Source organism: Phoca vitulina, unplaced genomic scaffold (genome assembly GCF_004348235.1).
Source record: "Phoca vitulina isolate PV1807 unplaced genomic scaffold, GSC_HSeal_1.0 scaffold72, whole genome shotgun sequence".
Lineage (NCBI taxonomy): Eukaryota > Metazoa > Chordata > Mammalia > Carnivora > Phocidae > Phoca > Phoca vitulina.
The window spans coordinates 4,797,669-4,820,654 of NW_022589775.1; the positions used below are offsets into that span (position 1 = coordinate 4,797,669).

The 22,986-nt window shown below is 38.1% G+C and overlaps 1 protein-coding gene across 5 annotated transcripts in view; it reads right to left on the reverse strand.

Annotated features, from left to right (window-relative positions):
- GRIK1 (glutamate ionotropic receptor kainate type subunit 1) overlaps positions 1–22,986 on the reverse strand; it is a 375,722-nt gene that overhangs the window by 41,484 nt on the left and 311,252 nt on the right. For 3 of the 5 annotated variants that reach the window (XM_032393337.1, XM_032393335.1, XM_032393339.1), the window contains exons 8-12: positions 14,964–15,071; positions 12,566–12,610; positions 7,434–7,547; positions 5,409–5,612; positions 4,534–4,757 (exon numbers count right to left, since the gene is read on the reverse strand). In XM_032393337.1, the coding sequence (XP_032249228.1) occupies positions 4,534–4,757; positions 5,409–5,612; positions 7,434–7,547; positions 12,566–12,610; positions 14,964–15,071 (695 nt within the window). The remainder of the gene's footprint in view (positions 1–4,533; positions 4,758–5,408; positions 5,613–7,433; positions 7,548–12,565; positions 12,611–14,963; positions 15,072–22,986) is intronic. The other 2 variants (XM_032393338.1, XM_032393336.1) reach the window with 1 other exon arrangement.

The window sequence follows — 22,986 nt, forward strand, 5'->3', positions numbered from 1 at the left end:
ACGGAATGCTCTCCAGCCATAAGGTTTCAGCAGTAAACAATAGCAGGTTGCTGACACAATGGGGAGAACCGGGATTAAGGTGAATACATTATCTACAGCGAAAGGCAGGGCACACTGTGAATCGTGCACAAGGAACTGGGCAGACAGTTTCTCTTAATGAAAAACCATTCCCTAAACCCCCCTGAACACCTTCTGCAAAGTGTACAGTGTCTCCTCATCAAGTCTTAGGGGTACGGAGATAATAGCCTCATAGTTTACCCCACAGTGATGGTACCCAACTCATTACTCCACAGCTGCAGGGCGCACAGTGCAGGGTCCTGTGAAGCTTATGAATATAGCTGCAATTGACAATGCCATGCCAATACATTTTAATTACTGTTTCAACACTGTAATTAAAATTTGAATTTATACACTCTTCTAACCGTAGTAGTTTGCTGAGCTGAAGAAATGAATACCAATATTAATGAACCCACTAATTGAAACAGTAGGCCCAGTAAAGATGCCATTACTTAAATAACATCATTGTCACTTGTACAATAATTTTAAAATATTAATTGCAATAAATTAGGAGTCTTATGCACTCAAAGGAGTTTTTCTCAACAGACCATAAAACCGGGCAACCGCTAACCCCCCTGATATTCAGGTACTTCTTCCTCATCTATGCTCTGATCAGTGAGCTCATCACTTTCCTCTTTGAAATGCTGCTTTTGGTCTTGTGTCAGTGTTTCATACTTTGCATTTCTAAGTGAACAATTAATCTAATTTTTCCAAGGCAAAAAGGAAAACTGTCTAAACAGCAATATGATTCTGCCTGCACTGCAAAGATATTTTAGGTCCTTTCCCTCCAGGATTCTGAGTGATTTGCATTGGACTGAGCGATATTAAGTGTCAGTAGGATGCTGTGCTGTAAGACACTGGGTTTTCATAAAGCAATAGATATACCTGTTGCCTGGATGTAGATATCTCAGCTTGAAATGCCCAATGCCTGCTTAAAGATAGCCAGTGTGAAAGCAATGTCCACATCAGGAAGCTGCGGGAAAATTAATATATGACCTACCCTCATGATATTCTGAGGCTGCTATTCCCAATGGATACTGATCTTTAGTAAAATGACAGAGAAAGGGACAAATGTGCTTACAATCTGTGTCAAAATTTGCATCTAAAAGAGTAGCATTATGTTGAAAAGTAAAGGTTCATTTTGGGTTTATGTTTCTATATACCAAGCTTTTACTTGAATGGGAGATATAAAACAATCTTCCGACTGAAGATCTCTAATTAAGGGATTCTTTTTATGGCTGAGAATGGATATGGGGCTGCCTCGAGGAGAGGGAGATCTGTTCATCTTTTAAAGGACAGAGCTCTATTTGAGCTTGTGATATAACTGTTGGGTTTGTATGATAACTTTAGAGTTACAGTCAAAGGGTTTCTTGATTTTTTTTTTTTTTGCTAAATGCCAACTTAAAAATGTTCATTTTTAATAAGACAAACATAAATCATAAAATGTAAGCAGATGTGATATCTGGATATTTGGTTTATTTAAAAGGTGTGTTCATGATGGACATAATTCCTTGGGGTTAAATGTTTTTCAAAAAGTAATTTAAAAAATGTTAACCACAAAACAAAAACCCTGACATGCACATTTGTAGCATCATAACTAAACAAGTCATAGTAACTTAAATGTTTATATAGTTTTCCTTAGTTGGTCTAACTTTATGAATTCAATTCAGGTTAGCAAATGATTTTTAAACATCTATCTAGTGAGAACATTAGCCTAAATGCAGTGATGGGCTTTATTTTTTTTCCCCTTTAAAAGGACATAAAAGGATATACTTCAGAACACAAATTCAAAAGCCTCTCTAGAGCTAACAATGATTATGAGATTAACTTTTTTATTTCTACTTCACTAACTCTGAAGGCAAACCACTAAGGTGGTAACAGAAAGCCATTTCACATCTTAGCTTCTTGGTGCAGAGTGACCAAGTTCATGGTCTCAAGCTATGATGGTGGGAAGTAAAAGTGAATTGGCACATCTATTCAACAAGGATTTTGTCTTTGGGAATCATCTCCAAAATACATTTAGGGGCTTTATGAAGTAGAAGTAGGAATGGATTCAAGGGTGTAGAGATGAATGTAGTTGAAAGTAAGATCCCCATGATGGTGCACCTGTGTACTGCAGGGAGTTTTTTTCCACGTTCCACCATCATGCTGCTTGCAAGTGCGCACTCGATGCACAGCAATTCCACTTTTCCAAGACCCAGAATGAGAGGAAAGGCAGTGAGAAGAGGCGACAAGGAGAATAAGCTAAATAAGGAGCTGGTTTATAAATGGTGCTGTCGGTGAATAGGAATATTGAGTGCGTAGTATTGATTGGGGGCTGCTTTCTTAATAGAAATAGAATGAAGTCAGAAAATATAGGGTTCTGGGTCACTGAGAGCTGATAGAGAAACAGTCAAAATAAGGAGGAGAAAATGACTGAATGTCACATGATTCTGATGACAAAAATAAGGCAATTTAAAGGCGGAGTTGGGGTCAGGTGTAAAGGGATACTTTCAGCCTGTACACTTGCAAGAACTTCTGGATGCTGTTGACATGTTTTGTCTCCCATTGGCTTTGATCAAATCAGTATGATAAATAACATATTTGGTTATCAGCATTGTCTTGCCTATTCTACTCATCAGCATCACTGCCTAGACAGAGCAGCAGACAGGGGGATAAGGAAACCTACTTCCCTCTGCTGCTTGGATTGCTCTACTGTCTCCAATATCACCCAACAGATGTGGGCCTCAGAACAGAGTAATGGAACAAGTCAATGCAAAATTTCTTATTCACTACAGAGTGTTCATCAAGTGGTCATTTATTAAATAGCCATTCTAGGGCAGTATTAATTTCACTCACTAACCAGTAATAAGAAATGCACCTCCAAAGGTGAGCAACTTATCTTTTAAAATTTGATACCCAAAGCAACATCTTCTTTCATTATTTAAAACATGATCTCTCAGACTTGGTGCTATTGACATTTTGAAGTAACTCTTTGTTGTTGGGAACTGTCTGCATACTGTAGGATGTTTAGTGGCATCCATGAACTCTACCCACTTTATACCAGTAGCATTTTCCACCCTCAGTTGTGATAACCAAAAAAATGTTTTTAGAACATGGACAAATGTTACCTGAAAGATAAAATCCCTCCTAGTTGAGAACCACTGATTTAGAGCACTAAAGTATCAAAGCACAATATCACTACACATACACATTAATACACACACACATACACACTAATATATTATCTTCTGTGGTAGGACTTATAAAAAGAGAGCTTTGGTCATTATTTAAAAGTAGCTTAATACTTGGCCAAAATTTGGAAAATGATCTGGGATCTGTTGATGATACACTTTATAAGGTGTGAGGTATGGAGAAAACATTTATTTCATATTGAATGTATACCCACATGTGAGCACACATGTTCATTCAGTTTGACTGTATGTGTGTGCCTCATGGATCTTTAAGACTTCCTAGCCTAGGTTGTTTTCCCAAGCTTGCTTTATAATTATGCCAGGGAAAGAGTTACCTGGCATTAATCAAAACCAGAGAGTGGAAAATGACAGAGACCTGGCATGAAGAAATATTTCTCATAGAAATTACTGGAGGGAAAACAAAAATTGATCAGGGGAAAAAGTTCACTGAGTTTTGTTGAAAGATGAAAAAGATTGAAAACTAGTGGGGTACATACAAAAGCAATTACTTTTTTACATGTTCTATCTAGGGATATCAAATGTTTAAGCCAACAGAAAGATAAAATAGCTGTGTTTCAAATTCAACATCAAAGGAATTTAGAAAACATAATCTACTGAAAGGTATAAAAATCCTTTGAAGAATTGTGTAAAGTGGGATGGTTAAATATAGAGTTATCTCAGAAAATAAAACCTAAGCTGAATCATCAATGATAGCATAAATATTTCATGCCTTTAGACTCTACATGTTAGTAATCTTTCTTTTCATAGTTATTTCTAGAATACGCTTTTACTCTCTAAAGTTTTTAAAAATAAATTTTATCAAATTTTCCAAGTATTTTTCTTTGTTTCTTGTTTCACCCCAGGGTTTCTTATTTACTACAATAATTCCTAGCTAACTTTTTTTCTGTTTTGAGTAACGGAATATTCCAGGTGTCAAGTATATGGATACCATTTTACTCTTCCTGTTGAAACGTTTTAGATTTATTAGCTGAGCTGTTGCTTTGTTGTAATACAATTCAGAGAAGATAGGTAAATAAATATTTTATGCTGCCTTAAATACTGTGAAAATTAAATTAATATAAAAATTATCTTCTTGTTGTCTTTTAAAAGTACCTTTAAAAAAATTAGAATATATTCATTCAAATCGTGACTTTTTGGGGAAGAACTTGACAGAATAGAGCACCAGGCAAAACTAGAATAACATTTTAAAGTTCTTAACCTATGTTACCTAGTCTAGAGCATACGTATTAATCTGAGACTGACCTAGATCTGTTGTTGTAAATTCAGTAGTTCTCGAACTTACCTTGCAATCACAAAGAGTACACAACTGACTCCTAAGCAGGCTAAGAGCACATACATCCAAATGTCAGGAGACAGGGGATTGAGGAAGGAGAAGACTCCTGGATTGGTACCATTGGGCTTCCTGTAGAGAATGCTGATGCCCAGTGTCATGAAGGGCTTGGAGAAGTCAATGACTTTCTCCCGAACATAGGTAATGGTAAGAGGGGCCACTGCCAGATCAGCCTTCTGCAAAAGCAAGTTCAAAATCATTGTCTTAGTTGCCTCACTTCCCAGCAAATGTCTGGACTTTCCTGGCTCCTCCTGATCTATGTTTCTCAATTCCAAATGTTTCTCATGCAAGAAGCTTCTGTAATGCTTGGCTCTAGTATAAAAACAGTTAATTTACACACTTGTGCTTATGAAATAGTATTTACTAGCAAAGAGAAACAAGAAGGTACGAAATACAAACAGACAGACATATATACATCCTGGAACTAAATGGAGGAAAAAACTGCAGGGCGGGTGTGTTTAAAAAGGACATATGAGCAAAGCAAGGAAGGAGCCACTCGGTCATAAAATCAGCTGCCAAGATGAGACTTTGCTCTGAGCTGCAAACTGTAGAATTCTTTATTGAATTTAAGAATCACTCAGGTTTATTCTTCAGCATGATGGATGGACCCATAAATTTTTGTTCTCAGTTTGTGTCCTTACTTGCCCTTCTACGTAAGCAAATTCCATTTCCTGTTGTTTTCTCCTACTTCTTAAACGATTATTAGGATTAAGAAAAAATGTAACATTTCTTCTGACCCTGACTCAGTCATTTTTTCTCTTTTACTTCTTACTATGCATTTTGTCAGACACTTAAAACCCATATATAAAAGATGTATTTTTGCTTACATGATCTATAAGTTCTTTGACCATTCCATTCCACTCTCCTTTGTCATTCTGGGCTCCATATTTGCCATCAGGGACGAGTTTGACATCATAAATGAAACCCAAGATGTTTGACAATTCCTTCAACAGATCCAGGCAATACCCTTCAAATCTGTCATTTCCATATAAGGGCTTATCAGATTTCCTGTACATCACATAGGGTTCTTCCTATTTGAAACAAACCAAATATGAAAACCCTGTTATAATGAAGGCAGAATTTCCTTATACAAGCTCCATCCACAGTTGGAAGACATAAAATATTTGAAAATGATTGTTAAGATTTCAGAGTAAGGAAGTTAGTCGCTCACCTTCCTGCCTTCCCTAAACTCATTTTCCCTATACCTTCTACCAATACAGAACATTTCCCATATTAGTTTCTCTTCCTCTTCAGTGTGTGAATGAGAATGTTTTTCTCCACTGCTGAGGGCAGGGCTGTGTGTAAATAGTATGATAGAGACAGAGTCACATTTGAACTTGAGGTCCAGCAATGAAGGACCAGATGTCTGGGTGTCTGGCCTTCATCTGTCCCCACACCCAGACTTCCTTTGCATGACCCCCTCCTTCCTGGCTTTTACATAAGAACTTTGCCTACTAACAAAAAGGAAATTTAAATCAGCAAATACATCTTCTTGCTCTTCAAACTTCCTATCTACTAAATATTCTCATTTCCTCATCTCTCAGTTAAATTTCATCTCAGTTTCACTATTCACTTTTATCTACATATTTTGGTTGGATTCCTTCAGGGTATCTTGTTCAAAGACTATTTATATGTCTTCTTATATTATCAGTTCCATTTTCTTATTTGAACTCACCTCAAATCTTATATTTGGTAATTCTTTGCTTATACACTTACATAATAAATCCCCTATTCTATGAATAATGGACATTTCCTTACTACCACGTATCTTTAAACTTATTCTCATTTGGCTAAATGAAAATTTATTTTATAACATTATAATAGTTACTACATTACTGATATGTCCTTTTACTTCTCATTATACATTTTTCCCCCAGACATTTAAGACCCATTTAGGCTTATCCTCAAACAAACTGATAGAAATACAAAATTCTACATTTCCATGAGATAGTTGCTGAGAAAGTAGTCACCAGAAAAACAAAACCATTTTTATTATGGAAGAACAATTCTCAGAAGTTAACGGTTTCAGAAATAAATTGGTCTAACATTATAGACTGAATCAAATAAAGCAAGAATGTCTGAAAGTGAAGATTTCAGAGGTGGCCTCTCTTGTCCTTTGCTCTTAGGGTTAGGGCTGGAAAAGAGAAAAAATGAACAACCTGTGGATGTACAATGACTGGATAAGGGTATGATCAGGTTCTAATAGGAAGCAGGAAGTACCCTCACCTGGGCTTTTGAAAAGCCTCTTAGTAAAGGGGTTGTTTACAGAAGTGTGAGCAAGGCAAAGGGAGCCAATAGGGATGGAGGTGGGAGGAATGGTGGGGTATAAACATCCAGGGACCAACATATCAGGAAGCTTGTATCACTTAGGGTTAAGGCAGGCAGGAGGAAAGAGTGCTCCTGGAATCCAGGACAGCAGAGGTCTGGAAGCAGGATCATTGACAGAATAGGAGCTGTGGTTATGAGAGATAGAGGTTCTGAGAAAACCACTGGAGGCAGGGGAAGAAATGTTCTTACTTCTCTTTCCCTACTTCCTTGGTCTCTTGCCAGAGTCTCTACTTGGTTGAAACCAACCAGCAGCCAGAGAGCAAGGGAGACTAGCTGAGTGGGGCCAGAGAGTGCAGCAGGGCAGAGCTGAGAAAGGATTGAAGGTGGGAGATGTGCAGAACATTACTGGAAGCTTCTAATTCAGTGCAATTACAGGTACATACAAACATAAGTTTTTAGTGTCCTGATTAAAAATTGACATTTGCAGACAAAATTGTTGGCATGAAAAAGATAGCTGAAGAATTCTTCAAAGTCTAGGGCAGGAGTCTGGATAAGACACCCTGAATTCCACTCAGTCAACTTACCAAAATGGTGGTGACGATGAGTGTCCGGTTGGCCAGTGAATCAGTGATATTGTTGGACCTGTCTTTGTTGCCATCGGTCATGTTAAGCCCACTGTTGGAGTTCCAAATCCCAATCTACACAGAACACAATACATCAGAGGCTGCTTGCTGTCAGTGACCCCATTTACATTAAAGAGAGGCCCCTTCTACACCAGGAATGGACATAAAAGCTTAGAGTCTAGGGAGACGACACCAGGGCATCACACTGAAGCTACTCACTGTGGGAAAATGAACAATGAAGGAATGAGTGTGCACATGGAACAGGAAAAATTAGTGCCATTTGGGATAGAGTGGGGAGAGGTCTTTTTGTTTATTACTTTATTAAGTTTACTGTTCTTTAAATTCAGAATTCTTAAATGAGTACCTGATTTTTCTTCCAATATGTATGTGTTGAGCACCTATTCTATGCCATGCCTTGTTCTAGGCACTGGAGGACATAGCAATGGACAAAACAGACAAAACTTTCTTCCCTAGTGGAGCTTACATTTTAGTCATACAAACCTTAAATTGCCAAAGTGCTACCATTGGTGTCTAAAATTTATAAGGAATGAGATGAAAGGAGTAAGGTGGATGATGGATAGATGGGCCATCTAAAAGGAAAAAAAATAAATGGAAGAAAAAAAAGTGTGGATGAACAGTAGACTGATCCTGTCTTCATTGAGGAGTCAGTGCTAGGCAGGGGTGCCTGTTACTCTTATGTTTACTTGTTATGTCTGTGCACTTGACTATGAACTCCTTCAGTGAGGGTATTCATTTTTATTGCTCATTGATCTATCACAGAACCACCCATGGTGATTACTAGTCAGTGAAACCCAATGCTCTTTTAAACATTAATGACCATGGAACACTACATCAAAAACTAATGATGTAATGTATGGTGATTAACATAACATAATAAAAAAAATTAATGACCCACAGTTTTTTCCAGTGGCCAAGTTACTCCTGGATTAGTAGGTTCTAAAGAAGTACACTGATTTGTTTAGCTTTTGGAGGAACCTAGGAGAAAAGCCTCAGGGAACCGAGCTATTTAGCTAAAGCCTTCTGCAAGCATTTATTGCCAGCCTGGTGAGACAAACAGAATGCAGACGTGTTTCAGAGCCAGGCAAAGCTAATGGCTGTGTGACCTTGGGCAAGCTCGTGACCTTTCTGAGCTTTGGTTCTCTAACTGTAACATATGTCATCTGGATATTGAGAAGACCAAATGAGAAGATGTACATGAAAGTGTTGGTAATTGTTAAGAGCTACACAGACATTGATAATAAAGGGCATTCAAATGACTGCCCCAGTAACTTCTTCAAGCTTGCCCTGTTGTAAAAGAATTTGGATTGTGAGGGAAATATTTATTTATTTATTTGTTTGTTTATTTATTTTAATTTAGAGGCAGATAAAGTAGAGGAGCCATGAACTACAGGGGCAACTGAGGATCACTAACACTTGGACAGACTCTGGGATGGACTGGGTAGACCTATGTTTGATCCCTGAATATATTCTCTCAATGGGAGGACATTGCCTGCCTGGGCAGAATATAAGCTTTACAGACACTTTTGTCCAGATCCTAGCTTTGCAATGTCCCAGCAGTGTGACCCTGGGCAAGTTCATTAACCCTGCTGTGCCTCAATGCCTTATCAGCAAAATGGAGGAAGGAGGGCTTTTCTGATGATTAAATAAAATATCACCGGTGGGAATGTTAGGCCTCTTCTTTCCTTTTCTATTTCTTTACTTTGATTTATTGCCTAAATAGAGCAGCGGAAATTCATTTGGCTTGATAAATACTCTTTTTAGACATGTAAATTTTTTGAGGAAGTTTCAAGGACTATCACACATCCACACATCACTGTGAACTATTTCAATGTCACTGTTTTCTTTCTACACTTAGTAAGAGTTAGTTGGCCAATGAAATAAGGAGACCGGTCTAGGTAAATGGGGGATTGGAGGTAGTGTTTGCATTTGGAAGTGTTTTGAGCCTATCTGTAATGAGGTTACTAGATATAGGCTTGGAATATGGGACAGCACCTTTAATAACCATTCAGTCTTTCCACCATCAAGGGCGATATCTGTCGTAGAACTCACGCAATGCACACAACATCTGTGAACTGAAGAATCTTCGGATTTCTTTGGTTGGCTTTAAACCCAGGAAAGGGGGACAACTTTTTCTCTTCTTCTCAATGTGTACCTCTTCTTCCACTTTTTTGAGGCAAAGAACCTTTTTTTTTTTTTTTTTTTAGGAAACATAACTCAGGCTAAACACGCCTGGAGTCTGTTGGTTTTCATCCAAAGCTATGCTTTAGGTTGTGAGCAATTGACTTCTAACTCAACGAAGGCTGTGTGTAAATTGGGCTGTGGCTATACTTCTAATTAAAACTCGACTTAGGCACTGGGGTGAATGGAACCTAACTTTTAATTAAGTATTGGAAAGTGGAGAAAATAACTGTGTTTGTAGCGAGTTTGTTAAGTAATGGAATGTGTTCTCTTTAACTAATTTCTATTAATGTCAAGTGTGTGTTTGAAGGAACTATACTAATATTTGAAAATGGCAGTGTTGAATGGCCTCACAGTATCATTCTCTTTTAATGTACAAACTTGAAACTGTAGACAAATGCACTCCACAGCTTAGTGTCTGGCTTTTATTTCTTTTACCAGCCCAACCAAAAGTGAGGAGGTCAAATATCATTGCTACAGCATTTCCAATCAACTGAGTCCCAGAGTCCCATTCAATGTGAAATTTCTTCCATGAAATGAGAAAAGGGAGAATATTTTTTTCTACTATCTCTGTAACAGAGGTCCCTTCAAATCTGGACTAAAAGAGTATCAAGGTTATTCCCAGATTATTCCTGGGAAGTGGACAGTATACATATGCGGTTTGAATGACCACAGCCTTCTGTTTTCAAATCGTTTAATCAGCAAAACAGAAGTCGTGTGTGTATGTGTGTGTGTGTGTGTGTGTGTGTGTGTGTGTGTGTTTTGAAGCTAAGTAGTCAATTGGCTTTACCTATTAATTAAATGGACACATCAGCAAATGAATGTCTGTTTCAAAAAAAGCAAGACTTCACGAGTCATGCGTATCGGAGGGAGGGATACAGTTAACCAGATGCCTAGATATTTAGCATCTCAGTCTTGTTCTCTGACCTTGGAGGAGTGCCTCCAGGAAGCAGAACCTCAATTTTCAAACCGTAGAGCCAAAGCAAACACAGTAATTTACCAGTGAGAAGTAGCAGAGGGTGGATCAATTATTTGTGGGGAGGAACACTCAAGAGCTAAATTGTCTGGTCCTGCCTTCTTTCACTTTGTAAACGGCCATGCGGGAGCAGCCATTTATTATCTAGGACAACCAAGGGAAGCTTCTGAAAATGAGTGCCCAAATGACATTAAGCAAACTTTTTTTAAAAAGCGACACAACAAAAGGGTGTTCAGAGAGTGACTAGTATCCATTTTCCAAACCTACAGAGTGATCCACATAAAGTCAAAATCCAAAATTGCTGAGTGAAATATCAAGTATTTAGGAAAGAAAATAAAAGACTTGTCTGTTTCTTGTATCATAAGACTTATGAACACATATTTTAGTGACAGATTTTGGAAAGATCGCTACATCCTCTTTTGGAGGTCAGCATTCAAAGAGCTTTTGGAATTTGAATCTTAGTCTTGTTGGAAAGGGACAATAGGTCTCACGGGCTAGCGCTCAGGTTACTGTAAATTGTTGATGATCAGTCATAACACAGAACAGCACACCACAGTATATGCAGCTTACAACGTGGGGAATGATAGGTCAGCAGGAGGAAGAGGAACAGAGGCATGGTGTTGCATCTCTGGGAATTTTGTGTGTGGGGGGGTGATTACTGCAGTTTAGTGACAGATAGAGGACATTCCCCTCCCTTGTGTGTAATTTCAGAGTTTGGATTCCATTCCCTAGGATATTTGGTTTGAATTAATTCAACATTGCAAAGAGTGCCTGGAGTCTCAAGCTGGATTAGTGGAATAAGCTTCTTTCTGGGCCCCAGTTAGGTTCATCTATTTATTAGCAGTGAGGAAACGAGATTGCCTTCTCTTTGCCTTTGGTAGCCTGATTCATTGGAAGATTAAAACAAGGTTATTAAACTTACATTTTTAAAACTTAAAACGACATTTTTGAACTCATCTACTGAGTACTACCAAGAGAGAATCAAGCTTTTGGACCACAGGGGGAAACTGTTTACACTTTCCATGACTTAACTGATAATTTGCAAGATAAAAGTGAAACTGACAAAACCATTCAAATTGAACAACTTGAAGTAATTCAAGTTGCATCCGTCAATCATTAGATATTTTAGCAATTAGGTTTAGAGAGAGAGAGAAAATATAAGACAATGTTTGCACATCACTGGGACATTTTCCTGATCCAAATGTTTTTAATGTCTAACGTTTGCTTTTACATTAAATCTGTGCGCATTCTTTGACAACATGATACTGTACAATAAACTATGAAATAGGAGGTGTTAGAATTTACAAGATAATCTCATTTCCCTTCCAGAGTCTCTAATGTTTTTGTCTTCTGGAAACTGGTTCTGAAACAAATTGCCAGACAATATACACTGACAAAGATCCTACGCAAAACAAAGATAACCTCCTAAGGGAATGGAATTTCTGAAAATGGCTCCTATTTTATGGTGGTGACATTGAGGGAGATGTCTTATCCTAGCCTTCTCAGTCTTAGCCTATTTGACGAGTCTGATGGGTCAAATCTACTGTTTTCATGCCTCTTAGGGAAAATATTTAGTGATTTGAGAAAGAATGTAAAGGGACCAGTGTCTGCTTCTGTTGCAATAACCTACTTTCAGTGCTAACCAGGACTGATCCTGCCTGGGAGAAACAAAAATAATCTAGAGGGAAATATTTAATCCATCATTATTTAATCCATCTCAAGCCTGTTTTCAATTCATGGGTCATGTTGTTGAGAGACAACATATTCAATCACCCCGTTCTCCCTTTATATAGACTATCACCTCTAAACTGCCATTAGAGATCTTCCGGTCTGGCAAAACCAGAAAGGTGCAGGCTTCTCCTCTGATATTCCCCACCCCACCCCCCAGAGCTCCTGCAGTTTTTGTCCAAGTACAAACCTTCTTCCACACTTTATATAAGTGTTTAGACACTTCGCCAGCAGCCTTGGTTTTCAGAGGGAAAAATAAAAATAGCACTTAATTAAAATGGAGCATGGAACCCAGAAGGTATTAAGGTGTGTGAGTGCTCAGCATGTTACATTCCCCACCCACAGTTTGGAATCTTGCACATTAATTCAACATAAAGCCTGAACACAGCTACAGTAAAGAGATGAATTAAGTATGGGGTCCCACAGAAGTTACTTCCACTTGGTAGTACATCCTGATGTTCACTTTCCCTTTCGCACACCAAAAAAAAAAAAAAAAAAAATCATATAAAGATCTTTTTAATATGCACAGCTTAGCTGCAGAGTGAAAGGGCTTTCATCATTCTTTAAGAAGGCCTGTTCAAGGTATTTTCACAAGCACAGTCAATCCACACACGCACGCACACACGCTATTGCTAAGCAAGAAGAAAACACGCTATGCTTGATGACATGTTCTTTGATTATGGGTCTCCAGGCAGTAGAAACTTGAGTGGAAGTGAAAAGTGGGTTTTTTCTAACAATTTTCTCTGTGGACCCCGTGAGAGGTTGACATGAAAAGATTGGGCATCTCCTCCCGTTCCTCCTGAGAGAGATGGGCCGGCTTCCCCATTGCCTTAAGGCCCAGTCATTCCTTCCAGGAATGGAGCCCAAGTCACCTGAAGAAAGAAAAGTTATTGCAAACAATGAAGAGATAAGAAACAAATTGAGAAAACACTTTCATCTAATTTGATTTTGCCTGTGATGGAAAAACACCAATGGAGTGTGCATAATATTGCCACATATAAATAGCTGTGAAGGCAGAAAGATGCCTCCATCTCTTTCATCACACACTGGAGCCAGAACGATGCTTCCTTAACAGCTTTTCTTCCCCTTTCAGTTCTATACATTAACAGAGTGGAGGGGGGAGAGAGGCATGCACAGAGGAGCAGACATTTTTTAAAAACAGCCATTAGAGGCTTTCAGTCCCTAAAAGTATTCTTTTCTTTTTTTTTGTGCCCACAGCCTTGATGGAGGCAAGGTGGGTGCCTTGTGCTCTGCCAGACACGTTAAACTAACAAACCAGCAAATCCGAGGGAAGAGACCCCAGAGAGAGACAGAGAGACAGAAAGACAGAGAGAGTCAGAGAGATAGAGAGGGAGAGACAGAGAGAGACAAGTAGAGAGAGACAGACAGAGGGACAGAGAGAGAGAGCGAGCCAGAGAAAGCCAGAGAGAGAAAGAGAGACAGAGAGAGAGAGAGGCAGAGAGACAGAGACAGGAAGAGAGGGCATTTTCAAAATGTGTACCCTCAAAGCTGCAAACTAATAATTTTTCTCAAACATTTCCACACCAGTGGTCACCATCTATTATATGCAGCCTAATTAATCTTTGTTTGTTTTAATTAGGCTATTTGGGGATGGGGCCTAGTCAGGACCTTAAAAAAAATATATGTCTCAGTTACCAAAAGCAACAGAACAGAAATGGAAATCTTATCTCATTTTAAAAATCAACCCAAACATTTCAGTTAGTAAGTAACTGGTTCCCAAAGGCACTTTTCTACAGGAAACATACCTTCCTGTGCACTACAGTGAGAAAAAAAATGTTGGATTACAGAGTTTTGATTTTCAGATGATTGTTTTGGAGGTTTCAAAACCTTTTTTTCTTTAAGATCCTAAAGGGCAAAAATCTTCACAATATAAGTGTTAATTCCAGTACATAATTGAATAATAAAATTGGTATAATAAAATACACTGAGAAGCCAAATTCTTTTTTTTATTATTATTATTATTATTAATCTAAATAGTCCACATTTGCATTACTCTAAATGAGCTCATATGGGACTTGGAACTTTGAGAGATTGAAAATTACAACTAAAATAATCCTAAGATTAGAACCCAGCATGAAAATGCATTTTTTGGGGCCTATTTCCTCCTAAAATCAAAGCCAGTAAGCCCTTTCTCTCCTGCTTTAGTCTATCCCTCTGTCAATCTCAAGTGCAATTAAAATTCATTTCTGAGTAAAACTTGGACGCCATTCCATAGATAAATCATTGACAAACTCCTTGTTTTCCAAGTCTAAACACAATTTCTTAAAACCTTTGAGAGGCGGGGCTAATGACAGCCCACTCGTAGGGCCATATGTATTTAATACTGTAATCATGCTTGCTGTATAAACTGAGCACTAGATGAATGCTAGTATTGCTATTAATAACACACAATTTCAGAATCTAGCATGTCAGCATCTATCAGCAGAGTAGGGAGAGAGAGCTGGAAAACTGGCCATAAATGAACTTGCTAAGAGAATCATCTTACCACTCTGCTATTTGTAGGTACAATTAAAATGCTTGAACAGTGCTCTTTATTTTATTCTTAAATTTATTATTGAGAAGGTTACCTTTTCCGTTCCTTCCTCTTTGAGACTAATAATGTCCAGATCAAAATCCTTCCTCAAGCCATCGGTTTTATTGAAGGTGATACGCCCAGTCAGGCCATCCCACCGAGCCTACGGACAAAAGGAACATGGCATTACTGTTTCACACTTATCATAATCCTAACACCATCAAATTATAATACCTCAAATTCATCACGGTATCCAATTATTTGGTTTCATCGTGGTGTTAGAAAGCATTGCATTGCTTCAGTAGCTCGATGACAGAACACTTCCCTGTTTTATTAGCTCTCATTTATTTTGTCAGTTCTAACATCTACCATCCGTCAAATCTGTGACAGAGACAATTTAAATGGGCAGTATGGAAGGAATGACTGCAAAATAGTCTGCACGTGGAGTAAACAAAGTCTGGGAAGCCATAATATTCTGTTCTCCAAGGTCAAGTCAAGTCCCTTTTAAGGTATTGCCCAGGGGCAGTATGCCCTCCCCCACTCTTTTCCTCTGTGAAAAGGATATAATCCAGCGATGTATTATTGAATTTTTAGGGTGTTTGGGATTTAGGCCTTCCAATGTCATTTGGCCACTATCTTAGTTTCCTGTAGCTGCTATAACAAATTATCACCGAGTGGGGTGACTTAAAACAACAGAAATTTATTCTCTCATAGTTCTGGAGGCCAGGAGTAGATGTCCAAAATCAGTAACACTGGACAAAATCAAAGCGTCAACGGGACCATGCTCCCTCATGGAGACTCATGAGAGACTCTGTTCCTTGAGTCTTCATGCTTCTGGTGGCTGCCAGCAATCCTTTTTTTTTTTTTTTTTTTAAAGATTTTATTTATTTATTTGAGAGAGAGAATGAGAGAGAGAGAGAGCATGAGGTGGGGAGGGTCAGAGAGAGATGCAGACTCCTCGCTGAGCAGGGAGCCCGATGCGGGACTCGATCCCGGGGCTCCAGGATCATGACCTGAGCCGAAGGCAGTAGCTTAACCAACTGAGCCACCCAGGCGCCCTGCCAGCAGTCCTTGTCCTGCGGCGGTATCTCTCCTATCTCTGCCTCTGTGGTCACATTGCCTTATCCTCTTCTGTGCCATCTTTCTACTTGTTTCTTATAAGATGTCTTATACATGTGATGTATAATGCCATCTTATACATGTGACAGAATTTAGGGCTCATGTAGATAATCCAGGATACTTGCCCCATCTCAAAAATCCTTAATTTAATTATATATGTGGTGTCCTTTTTTTTTTTTTTTTTTTGCCATAAAAGATAACATTTACATGTTCTAGGGAATAAGACATGGGTATCTTTTAGGGGAGCCATTATTCTGCCTGCCACATGTATATCCACATCATGTTAAGAACTAAAAACCACAGTAGTCTCCCCTTCACAGAACTCACACTGGACATCTTTGGTGTTTCATTAAATAAAAAACAGTGGCCCTGGAGTTTCTTGAGCTTCAATCTCTAGGTGATTTTTTGGCAATCTTGTCTAATATTGAGTTGACTTACAAATGAAGATACAGGGGAACTCAGTCCTTTGTATCTACCTAGCTGTTTTTCTCTCTCCTGACTTTACCAAAATGACTGGACATTTGTAAAATGTGAAGAAAATCCTGAAAGATATATCTGCCGTGTCTACACCATGTGCACCTGTTGACTGATTTACCCATTTGGCCAAGAGGCAGAACAACACAGTGGAAAGAGTCTGAGTTTACCACAGAGCTGGGTTTGAATCTCTGAAGTATGACTTCAGGCAAGAGACTTAACCTGAACGTGGGTTGTCTCAGATTTTGGTGTCTGACCCCTACAGGGTTTCTGTGAGATTTCAACAGCACTTCACACAATTCTTAACTCACTGAAAGCACTGAAAACTTAAACAAGGATTATTTTGACAACTCTCTCTTATTTTCCTTCCCACATTCCCCACAAACTCTGGAGTTTGACTTTTATTACCTCACATGTCAGGACTCACAGGTGTAGTTTTTTCTGATCTCTTCTGTATTTCATTTTACAAACCAACATCAGATTCATTGTCCCAAAATACAATTTTCATACTCATGCAATTTCCCCCAGCACGTAAAGCACATAATGAATTCATGCTGCCTACAAATTAGTCTAAACCTTGACTTTACATTCGAGGTTGTGATGGTTAATTTCATGTCAACTTGACTGGGTCATGGGATGTTCAGTTATCTGGTTAAACACTATCTCTGGATATATCTGTGACAGTGTTTCCATTTGAATCAGTAGACTGAATAAAGAAGATCTCCTCCCTAATGTGAGTGGGCATTATCTAATACACTGAGGGACTGACTAGAACAAAGAGGCAGAGGAAGGGAAAATGTGCTCTGTCTGACTGATTGAGCTGAGACATTGGTTTTCTCCAGCCTTCGGACAAGGATTTAACACCATTGGCACTGCTGGTTCTTATCTTCTCTGTGCCAGAAGCTATCTTAGAATATAGCACCTAGTAGTTTACGGTTTAGTAGGAACAAGAACATTAATGTACTTCAACGAAGCACTACGGGTGTGAGGATAAAGATTTGCACATAGTTATTGAAGAAAGAAGTCTGTACCTCTGAAACAAATAATATATTATATGTTAAAAAAAAGAAGAAGATAGTAGGAAGGGAAAAATGAAGGGGGGAAATCAGAGCGGGACACGAACCATGAGAGACTATGGATCCTGAGAAACAAACTGAGGGTTCTAGAGGGGAGGGGGGTGGGGGGATGAGTTAGCCTGGTGATGGGTATTAAAGAGGGCATGTACTGAATGGAGCACTGGGTGTTATACACAAACAATGAATCATGGAACATTACATCAAAAACTAATGATGTAATGTATGGTGATTAACATAACATAATAAAATTAACAAAATAAAAAATAAAAACTAAAAACATGAAAGAAAAAAAAAAGAAAGAAGTATAGAAAGAAGTACTTATCCCAACTGCCCAGAAGGAAAGCCTCAGCAAAAAGACTCCTACAGGAAGGAATGCCTAAGCTCTCAAAGGATGAGAAATTGGCCAAGCAGGGGCACCTGGGTGGCTCAGTCAGTTAAGTCAGTTATCCCAGAGTCACGGGATCAAGCCCCGAGTTGGGCTTGCTGAGCGGGGATTCTGCTTCTCCCTCTGCCCCTTCCCCCTGCTCCTTCTCTCTCTCTTGCTTACTCTTTCTCTCTCAAATAAATAAATAAATAATCTTAAAAAGAAAGATTAAAAAAAAAATAAATTGGCCAAGCAAAGATTTACAGCCTGAGTAAAAAGCATGAAATATAGAATAAGTTATGTCTGCCATGGATCCACAATCCAAGATAAGGAATGATGAGAAATGGGCCTAGGAAGGAGGTAGGTGGACAGTTGTTCTTAAGGGTGTTATGAATTGTGGACTTTGCTTGGACTTTGCTCAATAGACACATGGGAATCATCAGAATGTTTTAAGCCTGGGAGTATCACGGGCAGATGCGCACTCTAGGGAGATCATTTTAGCAGAACTAGGGGAGGATGACTCAAAGATCAAGATTGCAAGCAGAGGATTGGTTAGCAGGTAGTTCTCACAGAACAAAATGAAACATATTCACATGCCCACATATGAACATAGGGATAGCACTATTCCTCCATCTCCCTGTCCCACCAACTTGCACACCATTAAGTACTAGTAGAAATACTTCCCTAGCAGGGTGGCCAGTTTCATGAAGAAAGCATTGCCATTAAAGTTCTTACAGACAGAATAATGAATGGGATCAACTTAATTATCAGGGTCCAACACAATTAACCCAGACATATTTTTTGGCTACCATGCAGATGGAATGGAAATCATGTCAGAAATAAATTTTATCACTTGATAATGCTGGAAGTTAAATTCCTATCAGGAAATGATACGTGGACACAAGAAGCCTTCAGCTCTCATCTAAGCCATCTACAGGGCCAGACTAGATGTGAGTTACTCCAGTGCAATAACACATAAGAAATTCTTCAGACCCTTGAACTTTGCCTCCAGAGTTTATTGCCAAGGGAGGTCATAACGCCAAACGCTGGCACCAGCTTTAAAAAAAAAGATGGCATATTTTTACAGTTGACAGTAACACCTGTTGTTATACTTGCTGAAAAACAGGTAATCATATTCTCTGCACTGGGGCAAAAAAAATCAATATTGAATGCAAGTAGGGAGAGTCTTCTCTGTATAGTTAGGTACACCTCCTGGCATTGCAATCTTCTTTTCCTCCCCACTATATCCCAATCCTACTTTTTGTACTCTAGTCACTTTTTATTTTGTAAGGCAAAGGCTGGTTTCATGGATTGGTGGGGTAAATGAGAGTCACTAAATAAACTTCTGCATTCGTGTCATAGCATCTACCTGAGAGTGGAAGACAATTTGTCTAAGACTTCAGTTGGGTGGAAATCTGTACTGTGCTAGGCCTTTGGACTCAATCAGTTTTCAGGCCCGTTCTTCATGCTTCTCAAAATGTGCAGTTTTAACCCTCTTGATCTGTGTGGAAGGAGGTAGTTTTCTTCATTAAAGTTCTACGGGATTTTCAGAAAGCTTTTTTCTACAAGCAACTTTTCCTTTTTGGGGGTCATGCTGTGAGTCAATTCGATACATTGTCCAGAGTTTATGGAGCTCTCTGAAAATGGGCAGAATTGGTAACATTTATCTCTTGATGTAGCATATAGCTCATAGCAGGGTCTTAAAATCCAGTTCAGAAATCCAATTTCATTTCCACTAAGTGTGTCTATTGTGTCCCTTTGTTTGGACTCTGTTGCGTTGGTTTGATTCTTGAATTTAGTGTTCCAGTCACTGGTGCAGTGTAATTCCCACTTCTCGCTTCTCCTCCCTGCTCATCCAAGTGGCAAAAAAGTTCCTTTTTCATGCTTTAACAACGCTTCCTTCCCTGCCTCAAATATCTACAAAGACTCCCTGCCTGGTTCTTTACTGAACTGAAATATCTTTTGACCTTCAAAGTCAAGCTTCTCTTACTGACACAACTGCCTTGTCTTCCTGCCTCCCATCCACTGATGAGCATTTCTATGTTCTTTGTTTTGTTTTCCAAACTAACTGTTGATTAGCATTTATTAATTACCAATGTATTATTGATTAGGGTGAATAGACAATGATTAACTCCTGGATATGAGGAATAAGATCCATAAGGAATCCATTTTCTGGGGCAAGGCTGAAGCATATACAATTTAGATAATGATATATAATTATATTAGTCATAATTACAATTTGTTTGCCTTATGTAGAAGCATTTGCACAGGGGACAATTATAGGATACTTAACTGAAAACAATACTTAAACTATTGTCCCTATTTTAGGAAATGGCTTTAATTTCTACCCTGCATAAGACCTCTTGACAACAATTGTCTAATGGCAAGTGAATCAAATGGTGTGACTTTTTTCTTTTCTCTTATCAGGCATATTATCTGATGGCCAAGAGACAGAAATCAAGAGCTGAAAGAAGAAAAACAAAAGTTTTCATTAATGTCTTACTTGTATGCTCTTTCTCAAGATAATTTTACTGTCCAAATATATATATATATGTTTTAGTTTTGAGGAAGTAAGTGGTTAATACCTAACTCTAGGCTCTTGTAATAGTCAACTTTTAAGTTCATTTTGTTAAAATGATTGCTTTTATTCATTTTTTTTCCCCTAAAGGGGACTTAAATATGTAAAAGCACATAAAGCCTCCTTTCTTAGAATTTTCCCTGACACAGCCATTCCCATTTACCATGGGGAATAAATTCTTTCTTATTGAAAGAAACTTCCTTTTTGAGAGCAGGAGAGAATGTGCCTTTCTAGTAGATATGATCTTTTAAGGACAATGGTTTCTAGCATTTTCATTTATGTACTAAGGAATTATGCTTTCTTGTAAGAGTATTGTAAATAGAAAGTTCATGGTAAGCCCAAAGGTTAGTTTCCTTTCGAATTAGATTAAGATGAGAGAAAGAAATTTTTAAATGACTATTCTATGTGTTAATGAAACTTACCAAAATTTGAAAATAAAGGAAAAAAATTAAAAAGACTGCATGGACTTTGTCATAGTGGTCGTTGTCTAAGAGGCTCACCCAAGGATGACTTGATTCTCTAGGGAAATGTATCTTAATTCCCAGACTCTGTAAAATGTCAATCTATAAGATGTAAGCAATTTCTGTCTAATATAAAAGATAACCCTCAAATTATAATTTTATTGCCCTGGCATGTTAACCAGTTTTGATTTTCCAGGTGGCCTCTACAATTACTTTTCCTCTACATCTCCTTGGAATGAGCTTCACCATCTTGCCCGTTCCCTCAAAGTTAAATGTGTCTTCAACACTTGCTCACTTTATGTTTGTATTAGTCACATTTGTAATTATCTTAAAATTATACTTTGACTGTTTGGAGATGGTTCTACTAAGATGACCAAATAAGCTCACCTGCCAAAGCCAAACTTATGGGTTATTTAGTCCTCTTTTTCCCAGTCCTGGCACAAATCCCAAACAGTAATGGATTTTACCTCTGCTGACTCTTCATTTCTCTTGTTCTTTTCTTTTCATTTCTTTTCTTTTGACTCTATATTTTGATACTGATTTTTGCCCAAGTGTCTCAGTCTGTAAGTACCTTGCCTAACTCATAGTTTGGGCTCTTTCTATTTTTATACTGGGTGCAGGGACCCGTAGACCTGTGTCTGGTCTCTGACCACTGGGCCATCTCTAATGTATAGTCAGGAGAGCACTGTGTGTCTCAGAAGATCTTGGTTTTGGTCATGACCAAGTCTAGGGACTAGTGGTTATTTGAATGCTAGTCTAGTCTCAAGAACATAGTCAGGAGAACACGTGTACATGAGAATCTGATTTGCATGTGGCCACAAAGTCATTCTCTATTGGTGACAACATTGAATTGGAATCTGGCATTTTGTTCTGATTACATGGTGGTCTGTCATGTAGAGAAAGTAATCTACTTCTCTGTCAGTAGTGTGACAGATGACTGAAAATCTGGTTTGTTAGTCTTTTTCTTTTATCTGAGCAAGAATATATCTTAAGTTCACTGGAAAGGAGAAATACCCCTTGAATTCCATGCCCAAGATTTTTTTGTGTTCTATGTTTACTTTCAACTCATGGCTAAGATTGTGGAACTGAGGCTGCAACCCTCAGAGAATATATCTTATGTCTGGAAATGAGAAAAGCCTCTTTACCTCATTCTGTGAGTGAGAAATTTATTCCTATAACCAGAAAGTATTAATAAATTAGATTATAAAAACTTACAAATAAAAGGGCTTCTTTTTTTTTGGTTACCTCTTTGATTACTTATATTAATATACCCCAGATTCCCATTATATAGAGAAACTAAAGTTTTACTATATTTCATGTGGTACCCTTAAAAAAAACCTCTCAGAAACTGCTAGCTCAGAAGCATTTTTATGTAAAAACCCAAGTTCATATAATCAAAGTGTACCTTTAACTACATTTAAGGATTTTTTTAAAAATTAACTAAAAAAATTAATACATTTCTTTCCCCTAATTTTATCAGTATTGAGTTATAGTTTAAGCCAGAGAGTAGGTAATCGAAAACTTCTTAAACTTCTTCTTCTTCTTCTTTTTTTTTTTTTTTTTAAGATTTTACTTATTTATTTGAGAAAGAGAGTGCACAAGTGGTGGGGACGGGTGGAGGGAGAAGCAGACTCTCTGTTGAGTAGGGAGCCAGACTCTGGAATATGACCTGAGCCAAAGGCAGACTCTTAACTGACTGAGCCACCCAGGCACCCCATGAATATCTTAAATTTCTTATACTGGGTTATTGAATTGCTAGAATTGCTACATAATATTTAAAATGAAGGAGATATAAAATTATGTATGCAATTATATTGAATTAGGATTCTGACAAAATTTTTAATCAACCGTTTATGCTTTGTGATGTATCCGTTTAAACATAATTTCCAAGTTCCTTATTGAGTTTAAGACCTTGAGCTAATGATAAATTAAGTTAATGGATAATCTTTGAGTATCTAAATGGCTTCTCAATAAGAGACAATACTGATGTACTGGTCACTGTATAT